Raw genomic sequence first — 26647 nt, forward strand, 5'->3', positions numbered from 1 at the left:
GCATCAGATGCCTCGCTCGTCTGTATGAGCCCGAGGCAAGCTCGAAGGCATTCATGCTGCTTTAAACCTGCTGTTTGCCACTGGGTTTGAGGATTCTATAAAACTGGGTCAGCGGATCCATCAATATTACAAGAAGTGGACCCTATTAGCAGATTAATTCTTCATAGAACAAAGATGTGAGTTTTACCTTAGCAACTATTATGGGAGTAGACACTGTTTGCAATTTGATAGCAACGTAACAGCTGATTGATGAGCTTTTCTATCCATAACCAAATACATGTGCACACACATAAGTTGGTGTGGGCCATGGAGGCGGAAGGTACATACATACATATACACATACACACGCACACACATATATAAATATATATATATCTATATCTATCTATATCTATCTATATATATCTATCTATATCTATCTATATATATATACATATATATATATCTATATATATATATTATATATATATGTGTATATCTCTCTCTCTCTCTCTCTCTCTATATATATATAGATAGATAGATAGATAGATAGATAGATAGATAGATAGATATATGAATGGCAACAGGTGGCTACACCGGTTTATTGTAACTTCAGCCTTCTAATAAAAAACATTTAGTTGTTCTACCTTTCTAGTCTCACAATGAGCAATGGAAGCGGCTGAATGCCGCAGTCATGTCGAGCAGAGTGCAGGGTTCTGAAACTAGTTTTGATGAGTTGCTGACTATGTCTGCAATTAGTTATATACTGTATATACAGAGTGTGTGTGTGTGTGTGTGTGTGTATACATATGTACAGACTTTCTAGGCACCACTGAGGCATTGAAGGGGTTGGGTTTGGTGCATTTTCTGCATTGCATAAATGATGTTTCTGCTGGCTTCACGAAACCACAATTTTAAACTGAAGCTGATTGCAGCCAAGTGTAAAGCAATTGGGATGACACCTGCAACTGTCAGGCCACGGTTCTCAGTCAGAAAAGGGTGGAGTGCCCTCTCCAGGTCGAGGATGAGCTTGAGCCCCAAGTGGAGGAGTTAAGAAAAAAAAACAAAGTGGAGGACTTCATTTATCTCGGGGTCTTCACAAGTGAGGGAAGATTGAAGCTGTAGATCAGCAAGCAAAAATGGTACAGCGTGTGCAGTGATGCAAATTATGGATTGGTCTGTCATGCTAAAGAAGGAGCTGATCTGAAAGGCAAGGCTCTTGATTTACCTATTAATCTACATTTCTACCCTCTGTGGTCACAAGCTGTGGGTTGTGATGGAAAGAACATGATTATGTATACAAGTGGCCAAAATGAGTTTCTTCTACAGGGGTGTGCGAGCTCTCCCTTTGATAAAGTATGATGCTGGCTCATCCGGGAGGGGCCAGAGAGATGAGCCACTGCTCCGCTGCATCAAGAGGAGCATCGGTTGAGCATGCTTACAAGACACCTCCGTGATGAAGTCTTCTGGGCATATCACACCAGGCAGGAGGAGCCCCTACTAGGGAAGACTCAGAACACACCAGACCTGACAACACCTTGGGATTCCCCTGTATGAGCTTCACAAAGATTCGGATGATAGAAAATTCTGGCCTTGTCTTCTGAGATCGCTGCAGAAAACGGATAAATGAATGGCTGCCTTTCTGATTTGAATGAACTTGGAATTTACTGTTGAGAGAGAAAACTATGAAAGACAATACAAATGCAAACAAACCTCCACATGCTTTTGTCGGACACAGTGCTGGAAAATGTAGATGCAGATGTTTTTTTTGTCGAATTGAGTTGGAAAAGTCATCTAAATATGGCTAGTAGATCTGGCAAGCATGAAATGTCAATACTGTACTCGATGTTTTTTTTTTTGACACGATTTTACCATAGTCACATTTTGGAGCAATTCAAAACAGGGTGGATCCCAAAAACGTGGACAAGGATAAAAATCTCTTTTGACAAAGGCTTTATTTCCAACAAAGGTCGCAAGAGAGACAAAGCACAAATGGATAACAAAAAGGGCATGCAAAAGGCAAGGGAAAAACGAACAAGGTAAATTGCTTGTTAAAAGGACAAGAAAAACCTAAAACTGAATGAAACACAAAACAGACTACACTATAATTAAGAAACTAAAACAGAATAACTGACCAAGTCGATGGCAAGAACGAGAGCGTCAAGACAACTGCAGTACGAAGAACGAAAGCAAGGCGAATATCTGAGAGTGACACGAGCGCAAGGCAGTCCTTAAGTAGTCCACAAGAGGTTGATTGCAGAATGCAAAACAGCTGCGTCGCTGAAGGGAACGCCCTCCACTCCAGCTGCAGCTCAAAACCAAAACACAAAAAACGATCAAGACATGGCAACCATCTTGTCATGCGACGGTTTTCAAAGTGACACTATCGCAATTTTTAAACACCCAACCTTGGTAAATTAATCAGATGCCTGGAAAACCAGCCTTGTTTCTCGAGTGGACAGCAACTCAAATAAAAGCTTCAGGAGAGGTTGTATTTGAAATAAAAACATGACATCAATATGGGGTGCCCTTTCATGTAAGAATTATAATTGATTAAAAAGCAAATACAGTACCGGTACAATGTATTTTTTTCACTTCTGAAGAAATGAGTCATTTGTGCTTGTCCAATTAACTGTTCATTATCTTATTCACCCCCTGAAATCATGCAAACATCAGCATGTCCATTTAACTTAGCTACATTGCAAAATCAATTCACCAGTTTTTTATTTTATTATTATTATTTTATTTTATTTTTTCCAAAAACACAGAGAGCAAAGGAATTTGCAACTTATTCCATCCTTAGGAACGGGTGTTTCGGCAAAAGAGCATCTGACATCACAACTTAATTCCTCTGTAAAACAAAATAGAGGATCGACGCCTGCTGTTGTCCTCCACGCCAGATCCTTCCAACATTCACAGGGGCAATTTTACTAAGTGCCTGTCGCTGTCAGGGCTCATTCACAACTCTGTCAGACATCCCGGAGCAAACATGTCAGACAACAAAATAGACGGAAGAAAAGCTGTAGCTGACAACCATGTTTTGAAGGTTTTTGCCCAACGTGTCAAGGTCAAGTGAGCCTAAAACGTGTTACTTTACTAAAGATGCTTGTTAAAATGTAATTTTGCTAAAGCATGTTTTCACTTTTTCCATCCATCCTTTTTCTGAACCGCTTCATCCTCACAAGGGTTGCGGGGCATGCTGGAACCTATCCCAACTGTCTTCGGGCAGTAGGCAGGGGCACCCTGAACCGGTTGCCAGCCAATCGGAGGGCACACAGAGAAAAACAACCATTTGCTCTCACACTCACACCTAAGGACAATTTTGAGTGTTCAACCAACCTACTGTGCACGTTTTTGCAATGTGGGAGGAAACCGGAGTACGCGGAGAAAACCCACGCAGGCACGAGGAGAACATGCAAACTCCACACAGGAAGGCCAGAGCTGGGATCGAACAGTAAGGCCGCCGCTTTCACTTTTTGCATCTCCTATTTGAAGTTCTTGAAACTGACAAAACTTGAGTGACCTTCCTTCTTGATCTTAACATTGACCAGTGACAAGTGCTGTGGGACTAGCAGACACGGAATCAAGGCGTATTCATGTCAAATGGGATTATCAGAAGAATATGACAATGTTGTACATGAAAACTTTCAACAGTTAATTTAAATTCAGGAACAAGAAATTAAACCCACAAATATTTGATCAAAAAAAGATACAGTAAATATAACCAACCTGGAATCTAAAATGCACTATTGTATATGTTCACTGTCATTGTGGGATGCACAGTACATTGTTTTTATTGTAAAGTGTTGTAAATTGACTTGCTGGACTATCTATGTTCAAATGTTTGTGTAGAGTTTTAATAACATGTTCCAAAAGACCAGAAGCAGGCAGTATCCAGTTAATTTTTCTCACAGCTGCATGACACTACGTGGATTAATACTTAGACTGGAGAATGAGTGACATTCATTGACTATAAAGTAACTTAGTTCCTCCTTATATTGAGTAGTATGTTTAAAGTTAATTCTTTCACAGTACTTGATTTTTGAAGACAATAAAACGTTTGTACCTTTTATTGTGACTATAATGTGTAACAGTGACTGTGCTGCGAGTCTTTGGTCATAGAAATGGAAGGGGATGGTATATAGTCATCGAATGAGAAGGAATTATGGTTTGACAAACACGCATGAAGCACATTGGGACACAACTTGTGTTATAGCAAATCTCATTTGAAATTGGAAAGTAGATAAACATCTGAAGAAAAACAAAGGATACTCGCTCCTCAACCTGTGGTTGCATTACATTTCTCAGATGCCTTCTCCCAGTCCCGGCGAGCCTGAGGAGGCGAACGCTTCTAAAATGAAGTGTCATTGCGAATTACATGAGCAGCTGAGGCCCAGCACCATCCCATCGCCTCGGTTCATTCATCCAGGTGACGCCCAAGGTAATCGCTCATGAGCTGGCACAGTTAAGTGACAGAAATTGGTGCTGATATGGTGCCTGTGTCAAAGGTAGAGGTGTGTGTGTGTGTGTGTGTGTGTGTGTGTGTGTGTGTGTGTGTGTGTGTGTGTGTGTGTGTTTGCTTTGAAATAAAAGGCACATGCATTCCTCCTTCATTGTCATGAGCTTCACCAAATTCCCGAAACAAACAAACAGTGGTACAATCACAGTCTGAAAGCATTCCAAGTTTGCGTGTGTGATTTTTGTTGGTGGTGTATTTAATTGTAAGCATTTTCAAATTATCTGCTAATGGTGGATCGACTGGTTAGCACATCTGCCTCACAGTACAGAGGTTGTGAGTTTGATTCCGGGCCCCGCCCTTCCTGTGTGGAGTTTCTGGATGTTCTCCCTGCTTGAATTTGCACATTGCAAAAGTACGCATGGTCGGTTGATTGAATGCTCGAAATTGTCCCTTGGTGTCATTGTAAGCGCGGATGGTTGTTCGTCTATGTGTGCCCTGCGATTGGCTGGCAACCAGTTCAGGGTGTCCCCCGCCAAGCACCCGCAGAATTCCAACAATAAAGACCATGGTGCCAATCATCAATTCACAATCAGCGTAATGCATCATAACTGTACTGCAATGACATTTGTGTGATAAATGAACTGGACTCTTGTGCCTAAAGCAACATTGAACCTGTTAAGATTTTTAGGACGAGGACAATGATATGGCGGCTAGGGGTCACAGTCAATGCCACAGGGGACAATACAGTGTGAGTGAAAGCCTTTTATCCCCAGTGTCACCTGAATGCGTGCTTACTCAGTCTAGTGTCGGATCATCCTTCTACCCCCTGCCTTTCCTCAACATATCCTGATCTCATCAGACATTGTAATCAATCTGCCTCCCTGGGAGCGCGTGATGAGGTGATGCATATCTCCAGGAACTCACAACTACATGATACACACTGCATGTGCATTCCAAGTCTGTCTCATATATAATATTCTAATGACAGGATGAGGAAAAAAAAAAAAACCTATCTGCCGCAATACTTTAAAATGTTCACATCCTACAAACTATAACCCCGAAGGATTCAAAGTAACACAACATGACATGTTTGTCAGAAATCACAAACCCTCCACCCTCTGGTAAGACATATAAATCAAATACCCAGAACCAAGTTCATTTAAATACCGGTATATTGTTTTATGGTCCAGTGCTAAAACTAACTAAATAGATAAATGAAAGCTCTAATCTTGACGTTTTTTTTTTCCAGTTTCAATTTTGATTTTGTTGATCAACTTAATGCTTTTCAATTCAACATAGGAGAAGTGGTTATTTTAGTTTTCTTTAGCGTGGTGTGTTTTCCTAATTTGACTCATTTAATTTCAATACCTTCTCGATAAAAAAAAAAAAAAAAAAAAGACTTGGTGCCCAAGAAGAGTGAAATGTTTCCAAGTGGGCCTATTTCTTTGTTTATTTACAGATAACGCTGCATAATGTATAGTTTGTTGGTTCCATTTTAAATTGCACGAAATAGTGAGAGCAAAACAAAAAGGTGTTCAGACCATCGTATCACCTTCAATGTAACTTGCACCATCATTTCTAAACCTGTCAGGAATATTGATAAAAGCCGAAGTTTTATCAAAATTGAACGTACTATCATCTTAATTATCTTCAGTTTTGTACTTATATAACCATCAGCAGGTTACAGCCTGAATGATTTCTGGTAAGAGCAGCTGCTCTACATACATATGGCTGCGCGTCACGAGTGCGAAGCAGGAAGAGAGTCACATCATTTTTATACCATCAGAAGGGCGGTACCGAGACACAAATTGTGATATCATAACTTTCGTTTCTCCTCAACCGATTCTCAGCTTGGCGCATTCCAAAGTTTGTGCGTCTTCAGTAGGGAGTATTCCAATTCTAGGTGATGATTGTTACAAGGACGCCAAGCTACACTGCGGGCATGGGAAAGTTATACAGCATGATGAAATATGAGCAGAATACAGACTTCAATATATAGTTAGTTAGTTTGTATTTTGAAGAATACATCTAAAATTAAAAATGGTTAGATTTTAACTGCTGCCGCAGTTCAATTCACCAGACAGACTGATAGCCGACTGATATACCTCTTGCTGAGGTAATTAGCATGTGTATGTATTTTAGGTCCTGGCATTCGAGTGTGACTAAAAAAGGATCCAGTTCAATCATTTGAAAAGCCTCACTTTGCCCGTACAGGCAACCACAGCTTATCAACTCTTGCTTTCTTTTGTAGGTAGCCTTCCACAGGGATTGAATTCCTTATTATGTACAGTGTGTGCATCAAAACTCTATTTGAGGCTCGAGGACATGAATGAATGAATTATTAATTGTGTTATATGATGCAAATCGAGCTGGCAGTGCCCCCCCCCCTCCCCCACCTGAATGTCTTTCACTGCCAGTTCTCAAAGGTTCTGATACCTCCCAATCTCCAACGAGATTGGGAGGTATCAGTCAGCATCAACATATTATCTCTATATATATATATAGCTATATACCTGTAGATATATATCTATATATCAATCTCTCTCTCTCTCTCTCTCTCGCTCTGTGTGTGTGTATATAAAGGGAGTGTCCTGGAGAGGAAGTCAATGAATAGTTAAAAGAAAATTCAAAGTTAGTATTCTGAATTTAGGATGTCTTGCAGCAAGCAGCTAGCTTTTTGTCGCAGCATGCTTCCTTGAAAAGAAAATAGCTCACTGACAGTATGACAGACAAGGGCAATTAGCATGTTCTCTCATGTCGCTGACTGAAAATATTATTTATGTGACATTAAATAGTGGCTTTTTTTTAGCTAAATTTCCATGAATGTTTTTATAAGCCTCTGCTTGAAAATACATAGCTCCGAATAGTAAGCTTGAAGGCGTCCATGTGACCGTATTCAACAGAAAAGGTTCGTAGCTGTTGTATAAACCAACAGCACTATGAAGGAAGCCGTATTCAGTGCAATATGTGAGGTGCACACCCAAGTGTGTTTTATAAGGTCAAGACCAAAAAGAGCACATCATATTATTTGTCAGGCAGACTTTGGGCAGAACTTTACTGAACTCCTGAAAAGATGAGCTGGAATAGAGATGCCGGAAACCTCTCAACCATAAGGTGGTCTTATGGATCCGTATCTTCACCAATACAGTAGGTGCCATTCGTGAGAACCATACTTACGCGAAATATATTTTTGTGGCATATGTTCTTTACTTTCGTGTTTCTTTCTTACTTTTCTGAAGACGTTGTCAATTTAAAAACATATCTATACTTTGTACTTCGTAAAGACTTGCATTTTTTTCAGCTTCCATGAACCGTGTAAAAATAATATAGAAATGGAAATAGGTGAAGTAAACTGGGACTAATAATGTTGGTTCGAATCCGGGCTCCAGCCTTCCTTTGTGGAATTTGTATGTTCTTCCCGGTTTCCTCCCACATTCCAAAGATGGACATGACAGGTTTACTGGACACCGCGTATTGTCCCTCGGTGTGATGGTACGCTCTTCCGTATGATGGTGAGTGTGAAAGATTGTTGTTTGTTTATGTGTGCCCAGAGATTGGCAAGATTTTATTTTTTTTGGTGTGGGGGGGGGGGGGGGGGGGTTCTAAAAGAATACTTTGAAGTCTTCTTTCATCTTGCAACAAGCACGCCTGCCATTACTGCATCCCTATAGTAAAGAAAGCATCCAGATGAGCTCCCTAATCAGAACATGGATTCGCTGGCTCAATCATCCCTGTCAGAAGGAATGATTATGCTACCATCATCTTCATTAAAACTCAGCCTGATAATTAAAAGTCATTGTTTACCTTGCAGGGGCAGCATTGATATGCGTGGCATCAAACTATTTCTGGCATTTTTTTCCCCACTCTTGCTTCAATTTGCTTCTGCTGCAAGCTAAGAGGCTGTCATTCCCTTCTCCTTTTGGTTATGCTCTCCCCTGTCAGAAAGGCACTATGGGCTTGAGGGAAACCTCAGACGACACCCAATTATCTAATGTTTGCTGATAGTACCAAAATGACCCTTGATGGACACCTTTGATGTGTAGAAGTCCTTCCCAGGAGGTGAGCTCATGGCAGAAGGGGAGTACAGAGTAAATGAAGGGGGAAATAAGGGTCATAGATGGTAAAATGAGAAGGACAGAAAAAGCGAGGAGAGAGATGCAGCAAGGTGAAAGGGAGAGGGCTATCAGTGGGAATTTCTCAGGTTTCTAAGGCTTTGGCAAAATTGCAGAACAGACGGAAACTATAGGCTTGCAAGGTTTTTGTTTTACGCCCTTTTCAGAGGTGGGGGTTAGCTCCTTTCAGTTGAAATTTTAATGGGACTTTTTCGCAGGGAGGGAGGCATTTTACTTTTTGATTGGGTGCAGGAGTTAATGCTCATATCTTTCTTGTTCATTAAAAGAATTGTTCATTGTTTAATATTGAAAACTAAAATGGTTTTTTTATTATTTTATATGGATTTTTTTGTGACAAAATAAAAACAATCTTTTCCTTTATGTTTGTAGAAGATACTTTTTGTTTAAATTCCCCCGATTTTGGGTGAATTCCCATCATTTCCTCCAAATTCCCATGGATTCCCATAGAAACTTTCCAATTTGGAATATTTCCAAAATTGCCCATCTTAACTTCCCGTGGGAAGCTTCCAGAAGTTTTCTGTCTTGAAAGCCTAACCATTTTTTTCCCACTTGTCAAATCTGTCCAATAAACGTCATTCATCATGTCATGTAAATCAAATACTTAATTTCGCGCCACGCTGCAACAACCACGGATTCCAGTGCCTCAGCGATATAAACATGTTACCATATTCACTTTAAATATATATAATGCCCATCCTCATATCATTTTGACCATTTTGCCCTGTCCCCCTGTGGGAACCCAGAGAAGGTAATTCCGACTTGAACACACTCCATCCGTCCATCCATTTTCTGATCCACTTATCCTCACAAGAGTCACGGGGTGTGCTGGAGCTTTTCCCAGCTGTCATCGGGCAGTAGGCGGGATACACCTTGAACTGGTTACTAGCCAATTGCAGGACTTGAAAACATTTAGCGAATACACTCTCCGAAGACGCTTTGTGACCCTGACACAGATGTGTTCAAAATGCTTTTTATTTTGGGTTGAAGAAGAAAAAAAAAAACAATTGCAAATAGTTTTAAAAAATAATCAAAACCACAAATACGTTTCCCAGGGCTTGGTGAGGGAGATTGTTGCTGAAGTAGTTCCTCCTTACGCACCATCTTCGCAGCGACGTAAGCGTTAGCCAACTCTCCTGCGAGGTCATCCAGGAAGTCCGACCGCCTCTCCTGCTTCCCTGTACATGCTTGCGCTACCAAATGTGCATTCAGTGCTGCCCTGTTGATCCTATTGCAGAACACGGTCATTGGCCATCTCAGTGTTCCTGCATGCACACTGTACGGTTGCACCATCTGGTCCATCACCTCCACGCCGCACTTCTTGGTGTTGTATGAGGTGACAGTGTTTGGCTTCCTTTTCCAGGTACCCTCAGTCTCAACCGCACAATGTATTCACCCCGGTCCGCTTGTCTGGCGGAGGGATGAATTTTCCGGCGAATCTTGTTGACTGTGCCGAGAATGGTGGTTTTCCAGGCTGAGAGGTCATCGTGCAAGTGACAGTGATGTGATGAAAATTGTCCTTGATGACAGTTCTGCCGTTGTCCAGGAATGGGTCCATGAGCCTCATCACCGCATCCTTAGGCAATTCTCCATACTTGGACGACTGGTGTCCAAGATTTGGTGGGACATTGCAAACGTTCTTTGATTTCAAATCACAAGCCACCTGGATTTTAGATCCAAACTTGGTCTTGTTTCATTGCGATGTGCTGCAGAAAAAAAGCAGCGGTTCTTTGATGGAAAAAGCTGTTTATCAATGGTGATGTGTCGACCAGCGTGGTAGGATTTGATACAATTGGTGACAAACGATCCCCACACATCAGAAATTGCAACAAATCGAACGCTCTCTCCTCACTCACTGCATGTGTACCTGTCATCAAAGCGGAGGTGCCGCATGATCTCTTGGTAGTGGTTTTGAGGTACAGTATAATCTCAGTGATCCGTGGATTTCCCGCTTTCGCTTACCAGCTATGACGCAGTGATAGACGCTTCATCACCCCCCACAGGTTGAGGACAGCCATGAATGCCATCAGTTCAGGAATCCCCACGAACAAGTCCACCTGCCCCATTTGCCATGTGTGCTGAATAGGCCATCCTTCAAAGCTGCGAACAACAGTGACGAAACAGAGAAAGCTCTGAAAACGACTCAAGACACTTCTCTTGGCATTAGCTGTTGGCTCTCCATCGGCATCATATGGTTCTGCTCGGGTGAAATGAAAACATGTTCTTGATCTCACACTGCCATTTTTGCTGTAACTGTCGGCACAGTCCACCCAGTCTCCAAACAAGCTGATGAGTCGTCTCCTCATCTGCAAAATGAACAAATACAATATATGAGCGAATGGAAAGTCAAACTATGCCATGAATGCACGTATTGTTTAAATTATAGTGGTAATATGCCACGGTCGTACGCCATTTGATTTGCATCGAGCTGTACAGGGCGGCTGCGGACTACTCATCAGGAAAAGATCCACAATATGTCGAGGGGCCACTGTACATCCAAAATATACTTTCTTTGTATCGTAATATTGTCTAAATTCCCAAATAAAAGATAGCCAGGAAACCTAAATCGAATGTTTGGTACACTAACCTGAAGATGACTCAGAGTCCAAACTTGGCTGAAAATTCGTGTCTTCTCCATCCAGGTCAAAAGGGTTTATTCCGTTCAGAAGCAGTTCCCACGCCTGTTCGGTGTTGTAGCTTTTCCGCTTTTATCGTCGTATCATGGAGAGAAGGTTTGTTCACCAGACAATTTTTGAGGTCACTGAAGGGGTAGGTTATGTGCAGCGAGGTATTTATCCATCCAAGCACAAAAGCGATTGCATCTCATTTGAGAGCAATCTGCATACATCGGGCTATTTCGATGGAATCCGACAGTGCAAATATACCTTCTCCAACTCCAGTATTCAAATCAAAGCTGACACCACAACGGAGTTAAAATTGTATGTGGGTAGAGATGACCTTCCTCACTGGAAAAGGAAAACAAATCTGCATCTCATGTCAGCACCCTTGGGGGTGAAGCGAGGGGCGGGGGGGAATTGGAGAGGCAGTCTTTGGTGTAGGAGAGCTGAGTAGAGTTTTTGACAGGTGTGTTAGAAGTGGTTTAGGGTAATAATAATTATATGGACCACCTAAATGCATTGCCCAAAATTCCAATCTCTTTTAATGGTTTAGACATGATATTGGGAGTGAAAAGAGATTATTCGAAGGAGCTGGAGTCAGTGGAAAAATCTCAAGCACTCCTAATTGCAATTTCAATCCAGTTTTCTTTATTTAAGTCCTAAGACTATTCCTATCTTCCATACAGAACTGTTGGGGAACTAATGGCAGTCAGCCTTGCACAAGTCAGCCCATCAGTTGATTTCATTAAGGAGTGGTGCAGCAAAAAAAAAAAAAAAATCTAAAGCACACACGAGTGGAAGATGGGCAGCCAGGACAATGGCTATGAAATGAAGATGAGATTGTTTGTCACGTTTTGCTTGGTGGTAGTGGGTTGGATCATTCTGTCACGTTTAGCGAGGTGGTAGGTGGAAGGACCCCAAGAAGCAGGAAGGCAGGAGTGGTAGGGTGGACTGACCAAGGTGCCCATTTTACAAAAATACAAACAGGAGTACACTGGAAAAAAACTAACAAAAGTATACAAACAAAGTCCTGAAAACCACAGGAAACCAAGGTAACAAACAAAACACAACAGGGGCACACAGACACACACAATGATCCGAAGAAGACTGTCAGAACCCAGGGAACGAAATACAAGCAAAGTGATGAGACAAGGAGAAACACCTGGACAAGACACAAACGGTGGAGGGAGCTGATTGGTTAAACACAAGGGTCACGGATGACGAGAACAGATGCAGACAAAAAGGCCACATGACGGCACAAAACCAAATGTAACCGAAACAAAAACATGAAAATGAATAAATATAATTTCATTGAAGTTGTAAATGTTGGTCAGAGTATCTGACAGTGTTTACGGTAGGCCATCAGAAAAGGCCTTGAAGACCGTGACTGCACATCACTAGACATCCAAATTGGCATAATTGATTCAAAACAAATTGTGGCTGTACGGATAAAAGGAAAAAAAGCAATAATACCCTAGCAAAGGCAAGGTCTTTGTTGAAAAGGACAATCCCAAAAACAACTACTAGCTCTTCTTTTTCAACATAAAGGGTTATTTCAAAAATAACCTATAATAAACATGTAATATAACGACAGATTATCGCAGTGGAATTCAGGCTATGTTCACTCTGCAGCTCAATACAGATTTGCCCATATGCAACACACATCAGATTTTTTTTCTTTCATGCAATGTCAACAGTACAATTCTGATTTTTTTTCAATGTGAACCTGGTCCTCTTCCGAATGTGGAAATAAAAATGTATGAGATGCATCTGCACTATGAACACTCATCCGCACACATCCTAGTCTATACGTCATCAAAAGCCTGATATGCCCACCGTGCAGACGGGCAGAGTGCTTATGAGACTAATGACCGAATTGTTCGTTAATCTACATTGTTTTAAGTAACAGTGTTGACTTCACATTCAACTTTTTTTCAACTGGAAACATGAAACACAAAATTGACACTTGTGATATCATCTTTAGTAGATGTCTCTGTGACGTGACATCATCTTTAGGAGACATATAATATGAAGAGATCGACAAGCGTAGTCTCGTTCCTCCAAAATATTTCTACCTCCTCCTGCATCGTTCCTCTGTCCAAATTAAATGCTAAAAAGGTGAGCCCCAACACGCTGGACCATATTTACCTTTGTAAACACTGTGCCGTGTGATGTTGACTTTTCTGCTTGTCACTCGACATCATGCTTTGTGCGCATGCATGTCACATCACGGATGTGTTTCATTCACATTAGAAGTCGCATTTGTTTTTGTCACGTGAACGAGTACATAAAAATGTTGCGCTTAACCAAATACCTGAATTGCAGCGCGAACTTGCCATCATACAACATTTAAATTGATTCGATGTCTTTTCATGTGGGACAATTGCAGTTCATGTCAATGTGCAGTCAAACCGAATAGAAATGTCAGTTCAGGTATTCATTGTAAAATCCCTGATCTGCTGAATGCTGCGGTGTGTTGTAAATTAATAATAGGTCACCACCTTGGCAACAGTCTTTGCTGGCAACACTCAGAGCGGCTGGAGAGGACTGAAAGCCTCCAGACAGGATATCAGGTGTGTTGTAACAGAACAAAGCTTTGACAGAGTTGGCAACAGCACTTAAAGAGCAAAATAAATCTAGTAGTTTGTTCTGGGGATTTTAGGCCTGTGAGAAAATGTGAGTTCTACGATACAACAAGGCCACGGGAACCTCCAAGGGACCAATTTCTGCCTGTTTTGCAGTCCTCAGCTTTGGAGTTGAACTGAGGAGGATCGGCAGACAGCATAACAAGATGTGAGATTCAACTAATTGGTCTGAATGTTAACACTCAGGCAAATGCCATTGTTTGGTCTCTGTCACAATCTCTGCACCTCACTCACCTACCTCCCAGATGTTTCTTCACCTTAGACCACTACACAGTCATGTCTGTGTAGTGGTCTCAGAAGCCCTATGGAGGCAAAGAATTACAGAACTGTAAGAGAATGTCCGCTAAAGATCTCCACCAACTCCATTTATTTATTTTCTTAACTTTTTTTTTGCCTTGCTCAGACTTGCATGTTTATTGTCTGGAGCAGGAAAAGAAAAGCCCTCACTCTTGAGAATACATATGAGCAGGGCCGTCCCCTCGTAAACACGGAATTTTAGGAAGGAGAGCAGCAATGAGGAGACTTGATGCTACGTCCAAACAATAACACGAGTTTGAAAAGAGACTATATGGCTCCATACTTGGCTTCCTGGCACGTCAGGCAGCCACACTCTTTCACACACCCGATGATGTCGGCCGCTCTGTCATGAAGCTTGGGAGCACTTATCCACATCCTGCCGTTAGTTGTAGATGATTGTCATGACTGTATTATTATTGTTTTATTACTGGTTGTCTTTTATGTTTTTACATCCACAGACCTGTATGCACTGTGAAAAAGCAAATGATCACTTCGGCGACACTTGGATAACTGGAGCAATTAGTACGGTAATACGTCATTTACGGTAACTTGACAGAATTTCAGCAGACTGTGAGTACATTTTAAAGATTTGCATGCTATCGATATGCGTTAAATTAGCAACCGGAAGTTAGCAAGCCTCCTACAACTAAATGCGGAAATGATGCATGCATACAATCCATTAAGTCCCAAACTAAGACTTACGATGTTGCTTTGTCAAATTAGGTTCCTGACAATGTTCACCAGAGGCCATAGCACATTTTTTGATGACTGAAAGCTCCCCCCAGTTCCTCACGGCTTCCCATCTGCCTCACCCTCCTGTCACAGTACCAAACCAGTGGGGTGGAAAATTGTGTCTTGTCATTTAATTCATTTAAGAAGAATGAGTTATCTCCACAGAACCATTCTTTTAACTTCACTCTGCTTAAGTTCAATGCTCAGCTAAAAACAAAACAAAACAAAAAAACAAGCATGCATCTTCACTCTCTGTAGATGCGTTTAAGTTAGACATTGTAGGCAAATAATAGTAACAACAAAAACGATCAAGTATTTCTTTTACATTAACAAATGGTGCATGTTTTTGGAATGTGGGAGGAAACTAGAGTACCTGGAGAACATCCACACAAGCACAGGGAGAACATACAAACTCCACACAGGAAGGCCGGACCCGGAATCGAACTCTGCACCTCTGCACTGTGAGGCCACCGTGCCGCCAGTTCTAAACACTTAAAAAAATGAACACGAATCATTTAACATTTTTAAACAACTGGATATTTTACATACTGTAGATCCAGCACTGCATAAAAGTCTTAGGTCACCAAAAGATTTGTTGTTTTAGCAAAGTTATCATCATCATACTGCATATGAACAGAAATGAAATTAAATGAATCCCAAAAATTGTTAGGTTACATATGATACAATCCCTTTACATTTTAACAAAATCACATTTTATTCTCATCAATTACATTTTCAAAATAACAGAAATGGGGGGAAAAATGGCCACTGCAAAAGTGTGGACACCTTGCAAAGATTAAATTGTGTTCAGTGGGCGATAGCTAACAGCTAAAAAAAGAAAAACGCACTTCCATTCATCTTCCTTTCCAACTTTTGCTCCCTGTAGAGCAAATGAGATCGTCTGCAGTTGAAACTAACATGAAAACATGAGATGAGGAACGGCTGCACCATAATTCTGAGAAAGACATAAACTATCAACCTGGACCACATTGTTGACATTGAGAGGCTTGCTACATGTTGCGCCCATAAAGGCGGCAAACTCGATTGAAAATCCAGAGAGATGGTGCATTTACATCAACTACAATTGTTGTAAACATGCTAGGATTGTCTTAAGACGTTGACCCGACATCAAGATTTTGACTGCAAAACGTCAGACCATTCTATCTCGCCAGGGAGTTGACTATTTTACTTTTTCCTCGCGCACTCTCCTAATTCTCACACATCGCAGTCAGAAGGAAAGGAAAGCATTTTGATATGCTCGTCAAGTACCTTAGTGCAGTTTATAGAAGCAATGAAAATCTACAAAAATATTTTAGATCCTGGGGCTGTCTGTTTAAAAAGCTTCATTGAGTCATGGGATCACAGGCAGAAAAACACAGGTGAGGAAAGCCAATCAATGTGAAACCTAAGAGAGACATCCCTGACTGCCAATCACCCTTGTTTGTCCCCTGTAGTCTCATTAAACAGAGTGGATATTCGACAGACATTTGCTTCCCATCTGATTTCTAAATACAGTGGTCACTTTATATGCACACTCAAAAAAAGGCACATTTGCAATGAAAACACATACATCAACGCCAAAGGGCATTCATTAATGTCGAGAGGAATAAGATGGGCAAGGGAGTCTATGAAAAAGGGTTACTTCTTATTATTAACCTTTCTGAAATGGCTTGTGAGCTGAGTCTTTATTGATGACCCGGGTTATGAAGCCACAATCATTTCTCTCAGAGGCTGCAATGAAAGGTTAAACTATTCACATTCATTAATCTACAAGGTTTCTTATCGGCAGACTTAAGCTTCAGCAGAGCAAAGATAGTAGTCATTAGATGTTGCCGCAAGTTATCAGTAAACCATTTTAAAAGACCGATGGAATCGAAAGTCTCTCACCGTAGCTATGACAAACAAAAAAAACAAATCTCTGCGGAATTGTGCACAAGCGGTAAGAACGGGAGTGGGCAACTCCACTCATCGACGGCCACTATCCTGCATGTTTTCGATGTTTCCCTCACCCAACACTCCTGACTCAGGTGATCAGGTTATCAGCAAAATCTGCAGAAACCTGATAACAATCCCAGTCATTTCATTCAGGTGTGTTGGAGGAGGAAAAAATTGGAAAACATGCAGAATAGTGGCCCCCAGATTTGCCAACCTCTGGGTTAACATGTCTGCCTCACAGTTTTTGTGCTTTGGATTTGAATTGTGGGTGCTCAGGCTTCTTGCCACATTCCAAAACCATGCACCTTCAACATCCATAACAGAGAAAAGACCAGACACATATATAAAAATAAACTTGGTATTGATCTTTTCATTTTATTACATTCATGGTATTGGAGTAATCCAAAAGTAAATATAAGTCATCAAGTGACATTATTTTAATATTATGGTACTTGGATTCCATCACTAAGTACACCACATATTCTAACAGGTATCTAACAAGTAACTGTATTGGAATACATTTTTAAATTAACCCTTCCAACCCAGCTCTTTATATACTTGAAGCTGCTACATGAAAGTGCATATGTGTAGCGAACATAAACAGACAATAAAACACAGATTTAACTCAATACAGTATATCAGATGGGTTATTCCCATAGAGACAATCCCAAGAGACACATGCTATACAAAACATATTTGATATGTAATAAAATGCTACTAAACTGGTAAATCATCTATTGTACTTTTTTCTCTGACACAATACCTGATCTCCATGGCAACACCTCACAAATAATGGACTGTACACTACTTTCAAGATGTTTGCCGTGGCAACTACTTGTCATCCAATTAGGCTGGCATTGCCATGGTCACTTAACGGTTTCCTGCTGGCAAACCAGAAAAGAGACACAACAAATGTCAGGAATTCTCAAAAAGCTTTCTATCTTGAATTTGCAGGTGAGTTTCAATTTGAAATGTGGTTCCTCAAGTGCATAATTTGTAGTATTTTGTGTTAATACTACGTACTGTCATTTGGGATCAGGGTAGTGATTCCTTGTTTTCCACACTACACAGCTTCGGATAACCACCCTTTTTTCCAGGTCTTAAGACTCTGTATTGCCACACTGCATATAAGAAAAAATGCCATTGCTCTCTCCGGGGTCAGGAAGGTGCCCGGATTTCAGTTAACATACATCTGTCAAGGCATGGAAACCCCAACTGCAAGAACAAATAAATATAATCCGTAGGTCTATGCACAGTCTTTCAATTCTCTCTTACAAGATCTCATGGTGGTTGGATCTTCCATCCACCCATCCACTTTCCTCATCTGCTTATCCTCATGAGGGTCGCTGGCATGCCGGAGCCTATGCTAGCTGTCTTTGGGCAGTCGGCTGGGGAAACCCAGAACCGGTTGCCAGCCAATCACAGGGCACACAGAAACATACAACCATCCTCACTCACACTCACACCAAGGGACAATTTAGACCACGGTGTCAAAGCGAAGGCCTGGGGTCCAGATCTGGCCCATGACATCATTTTATGTGGCCCGCGAAAGCAAATCAAAGACGGCAACTTTCATGATGCTTGCTAAAATCTCTGCCAAAATTTAAAATTCTAATTTGTTAGAAATAAGAGTGATATTGTCAGCATTTTCTTGTGAACAAACACCACATTTCAGTAACTCAAACAACAGCTGAATAAACCGTTATTCTTGACTTCTTTATATAGTTTCAGTCGTAACGACCCCCAAGGGAAACTGCAACTAAAATCTGGACTGCAAAAAAAATGAGTTTGACACCCATGATTATTTTCGAGTGTTCAATCAGCCTTGTTTTTTTGAGAAGCTCTCATTATTCCATACAGGGATTCTAGTGGTTTCATCTAAAAAACAAAACAAAACAAACAAACAAACAAACAAAAAACAGAAGTTGTCAGGAATGGTGGCAAAGCAAGATGGCTGGCTCCTGGCTTCATTTGCCAGGGACCAATTGATACTCCACACATATATAAATTCATGGCCTGAGGGTCCTTCCTCTCAGGGGACCTGTTCTGCCTCTCGTCCAGGCTAGTCTGCTAAAATGTGGCGTATTGATATTTGTAGCTTTAGTTGAATCTAGTTGGTGCCATGTAAGCGGCTTCTAATCAAATGTAACATTCATGCCGCTAATGTCCTAACGCCACGTGTTAGTCTGCACCAAAGTTATTATGATAATATCTGTTTTTTTTTTACTTACTAGTGAAAAACACATTACAAAGTTGATCAAGTTATTCCTGCTGTAATAAATGACCACCGTACATCTGCAAGCCAGGTAAGCGTGCTCGTGCACGTTGGTGAGGAGCGTGACTTTGGTCAGAGTCTCATGGTTAGTGAAGTGAAATTTTGTGAGCAGTTTGAAAACTGCAAATTCTCCCTTTGAGGTAGGTTTGAAGTCATGCTTCGGTGTTTAGCGAACACTTTGTTGGCAAAATTTGTAAACAACAGGACACAGCACAACTCCAATTGCCCCACGGGGATAAATAAAGTTTTCTGAATCTGAATCTGAAATCAGCTAGTAGTAAAAAAAATAATAATAATAAATCACTTGTGTCCTTATTTTACCTGGAAACTTTACTGTATACACATTCAATTACATATTGAATGTCCTTGATACAACAGATGACTATTCGTCTTATTTCAATTTTTAAACGTTATTTCTCCATGCTGTGTATAGAAACACAACACTCTAAATATGTGACTTGAGAGGAATATTTGCAATTCACCATGGTCATTTACTTCCTAAAACGTGCCTTGCGTTGCCTGAGCAACTAATGCAGCTTGTTTTTATATACATCTTTTTCTCTTTGCACCACATATTTGCGACATTGACAGAGTCGCTTCTATGGTTTCTTCCTGTCGAGTTATTACATCTGCATCCACACAGACAGATTACATCTGTTCGACTCAATGCTCTCTCACACATTGGAGCTCTCCTGCACAATACCGTGTTTCATTCCGCAAAAGACCTAGTGCCGTTTCATGCTGTTCATTCCCTATCATTGCATTCGCTTTCTGCCTTCATTTCACGCGCACGCGCGCGCACACACACACACACACACACACACACACACATACAAAATCGTAAATCCATATTGTTGCTATTCAGCCAAAAGACTGAATTATGTTGAGGGCAGATAGTCATTGCACAGACTGTTTGTCTTTGCTTGAAGCAGTTCAAAGCAATGAGGCTGAAGATGTGCTTGTGGATTATGTGACTTCCTCAAACCAATCTCTCAAGGCCACTTATTCTGATTCGGGACAAGGAATGCTGAAGCCTTTCCCAGCGGACTTTGGGCGACTACATACTGAACTGGTCACCAGTTTGTCGCAAGAGACGGACAACCATTCCCACTTACATTCACACTGTCACTCAGTGGGAAGTGAAGCCACGCTGCCTTCATTGAAGTCAGGTGAATGTAGCACTACACCATCAGTGACGTAGCTGCGGGAGTGTGAACCTTCATTTGTGGCATTTCCTAACAGCGGGGCTGTTTTCTCGGTTCTTCAAGTTTGTCGAGGCCATCATTATCCCAAAGCCACACAGCAGAGTTTTGCTCAACAAAACAAACAATTCCTTTTATCAGTTTAGGAGGCAGTTGTTTGTGCTCGCAGTTCGCTGTGCCGCTGCAAATCTCCTCTCAAATCCTAAGGTTTCTGTGTAATCGGTTCTGTCAACTCAAGCTGTCTGGCTGAGGGAAAAAGCAACAACACATTAAAAAACATTTTCATGAGGAAGTGACCTTTGTGGTCTGTGTAGGAAACAGAGTTGGAGACATACAGTAGTATAAATGGAGGTTGACTATGTAAACCAATCTGTATTGCATTTAATGATGTGCTATTCAAAAATAAGACTAATGCTTTGAGCAGTAATCGATTTTTTAACACCCCCAACATGTGTTTTGTTTTAATTCTCAATGTGTGGCATTTGGATGTCTCGAGCCATCTTGCATAACATCGCGTTTCAAACGTGGGAGGGCACAAAAGAAAAACAGGGTGTGCTGAAATGACCTGGATGCTGGGAAATCCAAAGTTTCTAGTTTGCTCGTAGAGATCCCCATTTGTTCATCATAAAATGTTCTCAATTATTTCAATAATGTACTGTATTCATTTTGAACCAAACACTAATAAAAACAAGGTAAATATAGCTTGGCTCTGGGGCTGGAATGGATGAATTCCATTTCCATTCATTTCAACGGTCTCGGAATGAATTAAACTTGTGGACCGAGGTTCCACTTGACACAGGAAAGCGTTGCAATTTTTAAGTGTACTTGAGAGCCAAACAGTTCTGTATTCATTAAATCATAAGGAAACAAAACCTACATGTACGTGTATAGCATGATAAATAAAAACATATATTCCACCAGGCAGAACATTATAAAGTGTACTTTATGTCCATTGTTGTTTACGATTTCATTTGTTTCGGGAAATATCAGTTTTCCTGCGATTGGCTGGCAACCGGTTCAGGGTGTCCCCCGCCTGCTGTCCGAATGCCCTGCGGCCCTTGTGAGGATAAGCTGATCCGAAACCGGATGGATGTAAATATTAGTACATTGTCTTATTTCTCGCCGTGTGTTGCACCCCCTTGGATAGTTTATGCAACATTACTTGTGCAAACATTCAAATGCACAATTTTAGAGCATGATGTACAAACTCCGTGATGAAAAAAAAGGTCTATGTGTCAATCCAATGTGTGTCCTGGTAGCTGCCCTGCTTCGAGGGCAGCATAGATTTGGAGAACAAATGCCCCGGGTTATGTTCTTCATGCATGGCTGCACCTCCTCTTCTTTCTAGGCTACTTGATCTCAAAGGAGAGGTCACGGTCATAGTCAGGGTCATTCTCCTTGTATTGCTTTTTTTTTTCTTTTTTGCTTGCCTAGAGAATTATGAAAGAGTAAAACCATCAAAGTGTAGATTAACTACTCTACAGTGCGTTTTGTGTGTGTGTGTGGATTCCATCCCGTGTTGGCCTTGTCTCAGAGTCATGAATACACATCAGTATTGGAGCTCGTTGGAGGGGTCGGCAGTTCAAAGCGATAATCATGTTTCTGGGTTTGAAATCTCTCCAGCTCTGTTTGACATTGGCTGTGATGTTGCCCCTCGTGGAGCAAGCAGCGCTGCCATAATCACCCCCACACTCTTCTCACACTTCAGTCTTTGGATATGGCCCTGAGGGTGCCTTAACAGGCCTGTAGGCTGCTGACATGTCCTATTGATCTCGCAGCAACCTTTTTCCAGCTTCATCTTGGGCATTTTCATACTGTTTAGCCCTGCAAAGCCAAATTTCCTTCTTCCCACATGGCTTGCAGAGATCTGGCTATGTTGTTATTACATTTGTTCTGCATACATCATTTTGTCTTCAGCAATCATTTCCTAAACATTCTTCATAAGACTTTGAGAACTTCAATCCAACTTCTTGTTTTGAAACTGCAGCCAAAACAGAATAGTGCTGGGGAAACAACGTCCCCATTAATAATTTCTTGAGAAAATCAAGATGATTTATGTTGCTTTACAGCCACCTTTAACTCGTGACAAAGGTTTGAGGAGATATCAAACTTGTATTCGTGATGAAAGCGATGCTAACATGCAAGAATATGCTTAGTACACGGGAACCCCGACAGACACATATACTGTACACATATTGTTCTGGGTGGACTGGCAATATCTGGCGTATTCCCTACAGATGGTTACAGAGGCTTCTGATTAATGTTCCTGCGAGCATATGTGGCTGTGGTGAAAACTTGCGATAAAAAAATAAAAAAGACAAATTTTCTCGCCACAGCATTGAGTGGATCGAATAAGTGCAGCTTTAGGCAAAATGCCTCTCGTATTCAAACACATTTTATTCCTTTAATCGTTCTTGCTTTCTTCAGCAGCTTTCGACAAGATAAGAACAAAATTAATAGCAGGAGTGCTAATGAAACTAATAAAAAGTCTATCTGGTTTCAAGGTGGATGAGAACAAATGAGTAAGACACTGTTGATTTTTTTTTTAAAGCCTTCGTTTCTTTTCTGCTCCTTGTGTTTTTATTGCTTGCTTTGATAGAAACAGTAAAATGTGCTAATTACTTTTTGACCCAAAAGGAACACTCCTGGCAAATTTCTGGTTTATACACAATTCTTTTATTTGAACAAAACCACGCAGCATAGCATTTGGTGGCCTTCTCGAAAAATCCCTGCCAAATAGATTTTTTTTTCGTGCCTGGCACTCTTTTCTGAAAAAGCGAATAATAAGGAATACTTAGGCCAAATGACATGATTGTAGCACAAATTGTATGATTGTTTGTCCAATCTGCGCGACTGCATTGGCTCCCGGTCCACTTGAGATGTGACTTCAAGGTTTTGCTACGTAGCTATAAAATATTAGCAGCTTCCTATCTCGTTGATTTCATGGTACAGTAAGTTCAGTCCCAAAACCTTCGTTCACACCACGCTCATCTTTTGGTAATCCAAAGAGCCAAAAAGAAAACCGCAGATTTCTAGAGCATTTTCAATTTGGGCACCAGTGGACTGGAACGCCACCACCTCAGTAGAAATGTTTAAAACTGAACTTAAGAATTATTTGCATGTGGTTGAACTACATGTTGGCCTGTTTGAGTGCTGCTGCTTTTCTTTCTCCAGCACCCCCCGGCTTTGAGTGAGGACAAGGTGACGATGACCCGATTTGATGTCGCCGTACGGATTCTGCATTGACTGATCCGGAGAAGATCTGAGGTGGACCACCTCCTCTGAGGCGCTGCTATCAAGATTTCCTCACTGACCAACCAGGCCGGGTTTTGAGGACCCATTTCTCCAAAGGCGTCTTCTTGCAGAGCTTGATCTTATTAAATTGACTCTTACATTACATCATTTTGACTAACATTGTATAGCATATTGTAATGCAAACAAGGATGCAAATAAATTGGACTTGATCAACATGTTCATGTTAACTTTACTTGCAGAATACCACGGAATGCAGGGCATTTAGACTGGAACTGTTCAGAACTATGTGGAGATTAATTTTACACTCCCTTTTCCTCTACCGTTTGAGCTGCTTATAGTAGTAAAATATTGCATCTCAGTTAAAACACAAAGATGACTTAAATATCGAAACTCTTTTTTTACCATGTATTCTCAATATGTACAGTACATATGCAGTATCATCCTGCCTCATCGATAAATGCTTTATATTATAACTCTATCATAAAACATTTGAATCATTGTCAATTGTGTAAAAAAAACAGCAAAAACAGACAAGAAGGCGTGATCCAAAGGGGTTGACAGGCAGGCAGGAGTGAGGATGGAGGGATTCCGGAGGCAACTCAGCTCTCCTGTCTTCAATCTGATGTGCGACTCTTAACTTTCGTTTCTCAACAAATTTCGATTTCCCTTTTTTTTTTTTTTTTGTCCAGCAAAAATAGCGAGTGAATACAAAGACATTGTCTGGAGGGGAAAGAGTTCATGACTTTGCAGACTCTTCGAGCAGCACAACTGATGTTTATGCCATAGTATACCCGTAGCTCCCACAATGCAACGCTACCAGGAGGCGATCTCTCAGGATCTCCTGGCTGGGGTATTCGGGCAGTTTCAGCATGTTGATACTAGAAATGGGAGACATGTCAAGGAAACACAGTCAGAACGGTAAAGCTCAGATCATAGCAGCATATGTGCAACTGGAGGACTGCTGGTGTCATATCTGTCCAGAAGGGTAAAAAAAAAAAAAAAAGTGTCCATGTGTCCATATTTTACAATGGATATTTAAAAATAAAAGCCACCATCTGCTGCTTATCCGGGTTCAGGTTGTGGGGGCAGAGGGGAAGAAGGAAAGTCTGGGCTTCCCTGCTAAAGCTCTTGCCCCCGCGACCCAACCCTGGATAAGCGGTCGAAAATGAATGGATGGATGGATAACATGCACGCAGTCACACAAATCTTTTTTTTTTGTTTCCATTTCCCCCTACACTCCTTGCGATCAACTTGGGCCCGGTCCGCGGGCTACCGGTCGATCGCGATCGATTAGTTGGTCACCCCTGATGTAGACGGATGTTTATTGAATACAACATGCATTTATAATCTATTTGGAATCAAATAACTGCACGTGTCAAATTGAAGAAAGATGCTGAAAATGACATCACCATCAAATGGCTCTTTCCCCTATCTTTACATGATGCCCCAAAAGAGATTACAGTAGTTGGTCCACTTAATTCAATGGATTCGTTGAATTTTTACTTGTCTACAGGGTAAATCTTGCATTTGTAGACTATGAAGGGACATCTAGCTGGAATAATTTCATGATTAAATCAATATAACATTTCACAGAGTACCAAACATAATCCAATAAATCATGTTATTATCATAATTTACAGACCATAACCGTCTTTACTAGGCATGTTCGATCTTTTTTTTTTAGATGAATTTGAGTACTCAATGATACCGAAAGTAAGAAAACGTTTTCGCTTCTATTTTTGATTAATACAATTTCTATTAAATCAATGACAGATACTTTTAAAGAAAGACTTTTCTTTTATTTTTGACAAAAGGCAGAATTTTGTCATTCTGCAATAAAGCATTTGTGTCCAAAATAAAACAACTAACTCTACATTCAGGAGTCATTTGTAATAAATTAACAAAAGTGTAAAATAAAGCTGACAACTACTTGACTTTTAGTCTTTGGTCAAAATTAATTCAAGTGTGTAAATGACGACATCACTACGCATTTATGTCAAGACAAAGCAAGCGCAGATCAGATGCGGCGATCAATGACTTTTCTGGAAGGCATCTACGTAACTAGAAGTGTTCTGCTTGTTTGGAGGCAAAAAAAGGTTAACCAGTGTGAATGGGAATTTAAAATTTAGAGGAGTTTGTATTTTTAAATACATCTGCGTGACATGTTTCTTTGCAAATTATTGGCGAGACCTGTGGTCAATATATGTCGAATTGTACATATTTGTTTTTATGGCTAAATGTAGCTGTTCTCGCAGGTTCGCTTTGCAATCCGGAAATTACGGTAAAAAATGTTCACACCTTGACTGTTACTATGGGATTACCTTCAAAGTCATTTATTTCAAAGGGGACTTGAACAATTGGTAAATAGGCCGCAGTCATTGTAGGAATGTAACCCTCCTAACACAGATCCACACATTGTTACACACAAAAGTGGACTGGGCTGAAAAGAAGTGCAAGGCGGTTACCAAGTACTGGAGGTAGGCAGGAGGTTCGAGGTGTATGGCACTGCAGCAATAGTGAACTTCTGTAAGCCGCTGCCTCCCATCAAATAGGCAAAGCCACCATGAGGAACTCTGGAACTGATAGTGAAGGATGAAAGTGGGTCAAGGACATTCCTGAAACAGAATCTAAAGCAATTTTCTGAACAGACAAGCGTCAATGGTGCAGACAAACCTTCCAGTGACAAACTGAAGCATGAGAACTCGTTCCTCCTGAGTTAGTTGCTGCACAACTTTCCAAAACCACTGTGAATGATGACAATTGACAGTTTCGTGAGCTGAATGCTAACAAGCAAATAGAAAAATTAAAGCCAAATGTGTTCATGTTTTCCCCAACAATCCTCCACACTTCATACATTCAACTAGTTCCTCATACTGTAATGTTGAAAAAGCCCTGAGCTATGATAAAATGTTTTATTTCATTCACTGGTTTTGCTGCAGCACCTCTTTAGCGGAAATTTGGGATTTTGTGCTTGCGGGCTAAAAGCCGTGTGTTGATTTTGACAACAGCAATGTGACACACACACACACACACACACACACGCACGCACGCACGCACGCACGCACGCACGCACGCACGCACGCACGCACGCACGCACACCGCACGCACGCACGCACGCAC

General features: G+C 41.0%; 1 protein-coding gene across 2 annotated transcripts in view; it reads right to left on the minus strand.

The window, feature by feature from the left end:
• Positions 1-22651: 22651 nt before the first annotated feature.
• The window catches only part of hace1 (HECT domain and ankyrin repeat containing E3 ubiquitin protein ligase 1), a 30197-nt gene continuing 26201 nt past the window's right edge, over positions 22652-26647 (minus strand). For both annotated transcript variants that reach the window (XM_019880068.1, XM_019880067.1), the window contains 3 exons: positions 26201-26271; positions 25993-26106; positions 22652-24405 (listed from right to left, as the gene is read on the minus strand). In XM_019880068.1, coding sequence (XP_019735627.1) covers positions 24303-24405; positions 25993-26106; positions 26201-26271 — 288 coding nt within the window. In that variant the 3' untranslated portion in view covers positions 22652-24302. The remainder of the gene's footprint in view (positions 24406-25992; positions 26107-26200; positions 26272-26647) is intronic.

The sequence above is a fragment of the Hippocampus comes genome, unplaced genomic scaffold (assembly GCF_001891065.2).
Source record: "Hippocampus comes isolate QL1 unplaced genomic scaffold, H_comes_QL1_v1.1 scaffold135, whole genome shotgun sequence".
In the NCBI taxonomy this organism is placed as follows: Eukaryota; Metazoa; Chordata; class Actinopteri; order Syngnathiformes; family Syngnathidae; genus Hippocampus; species Hippocampus comes.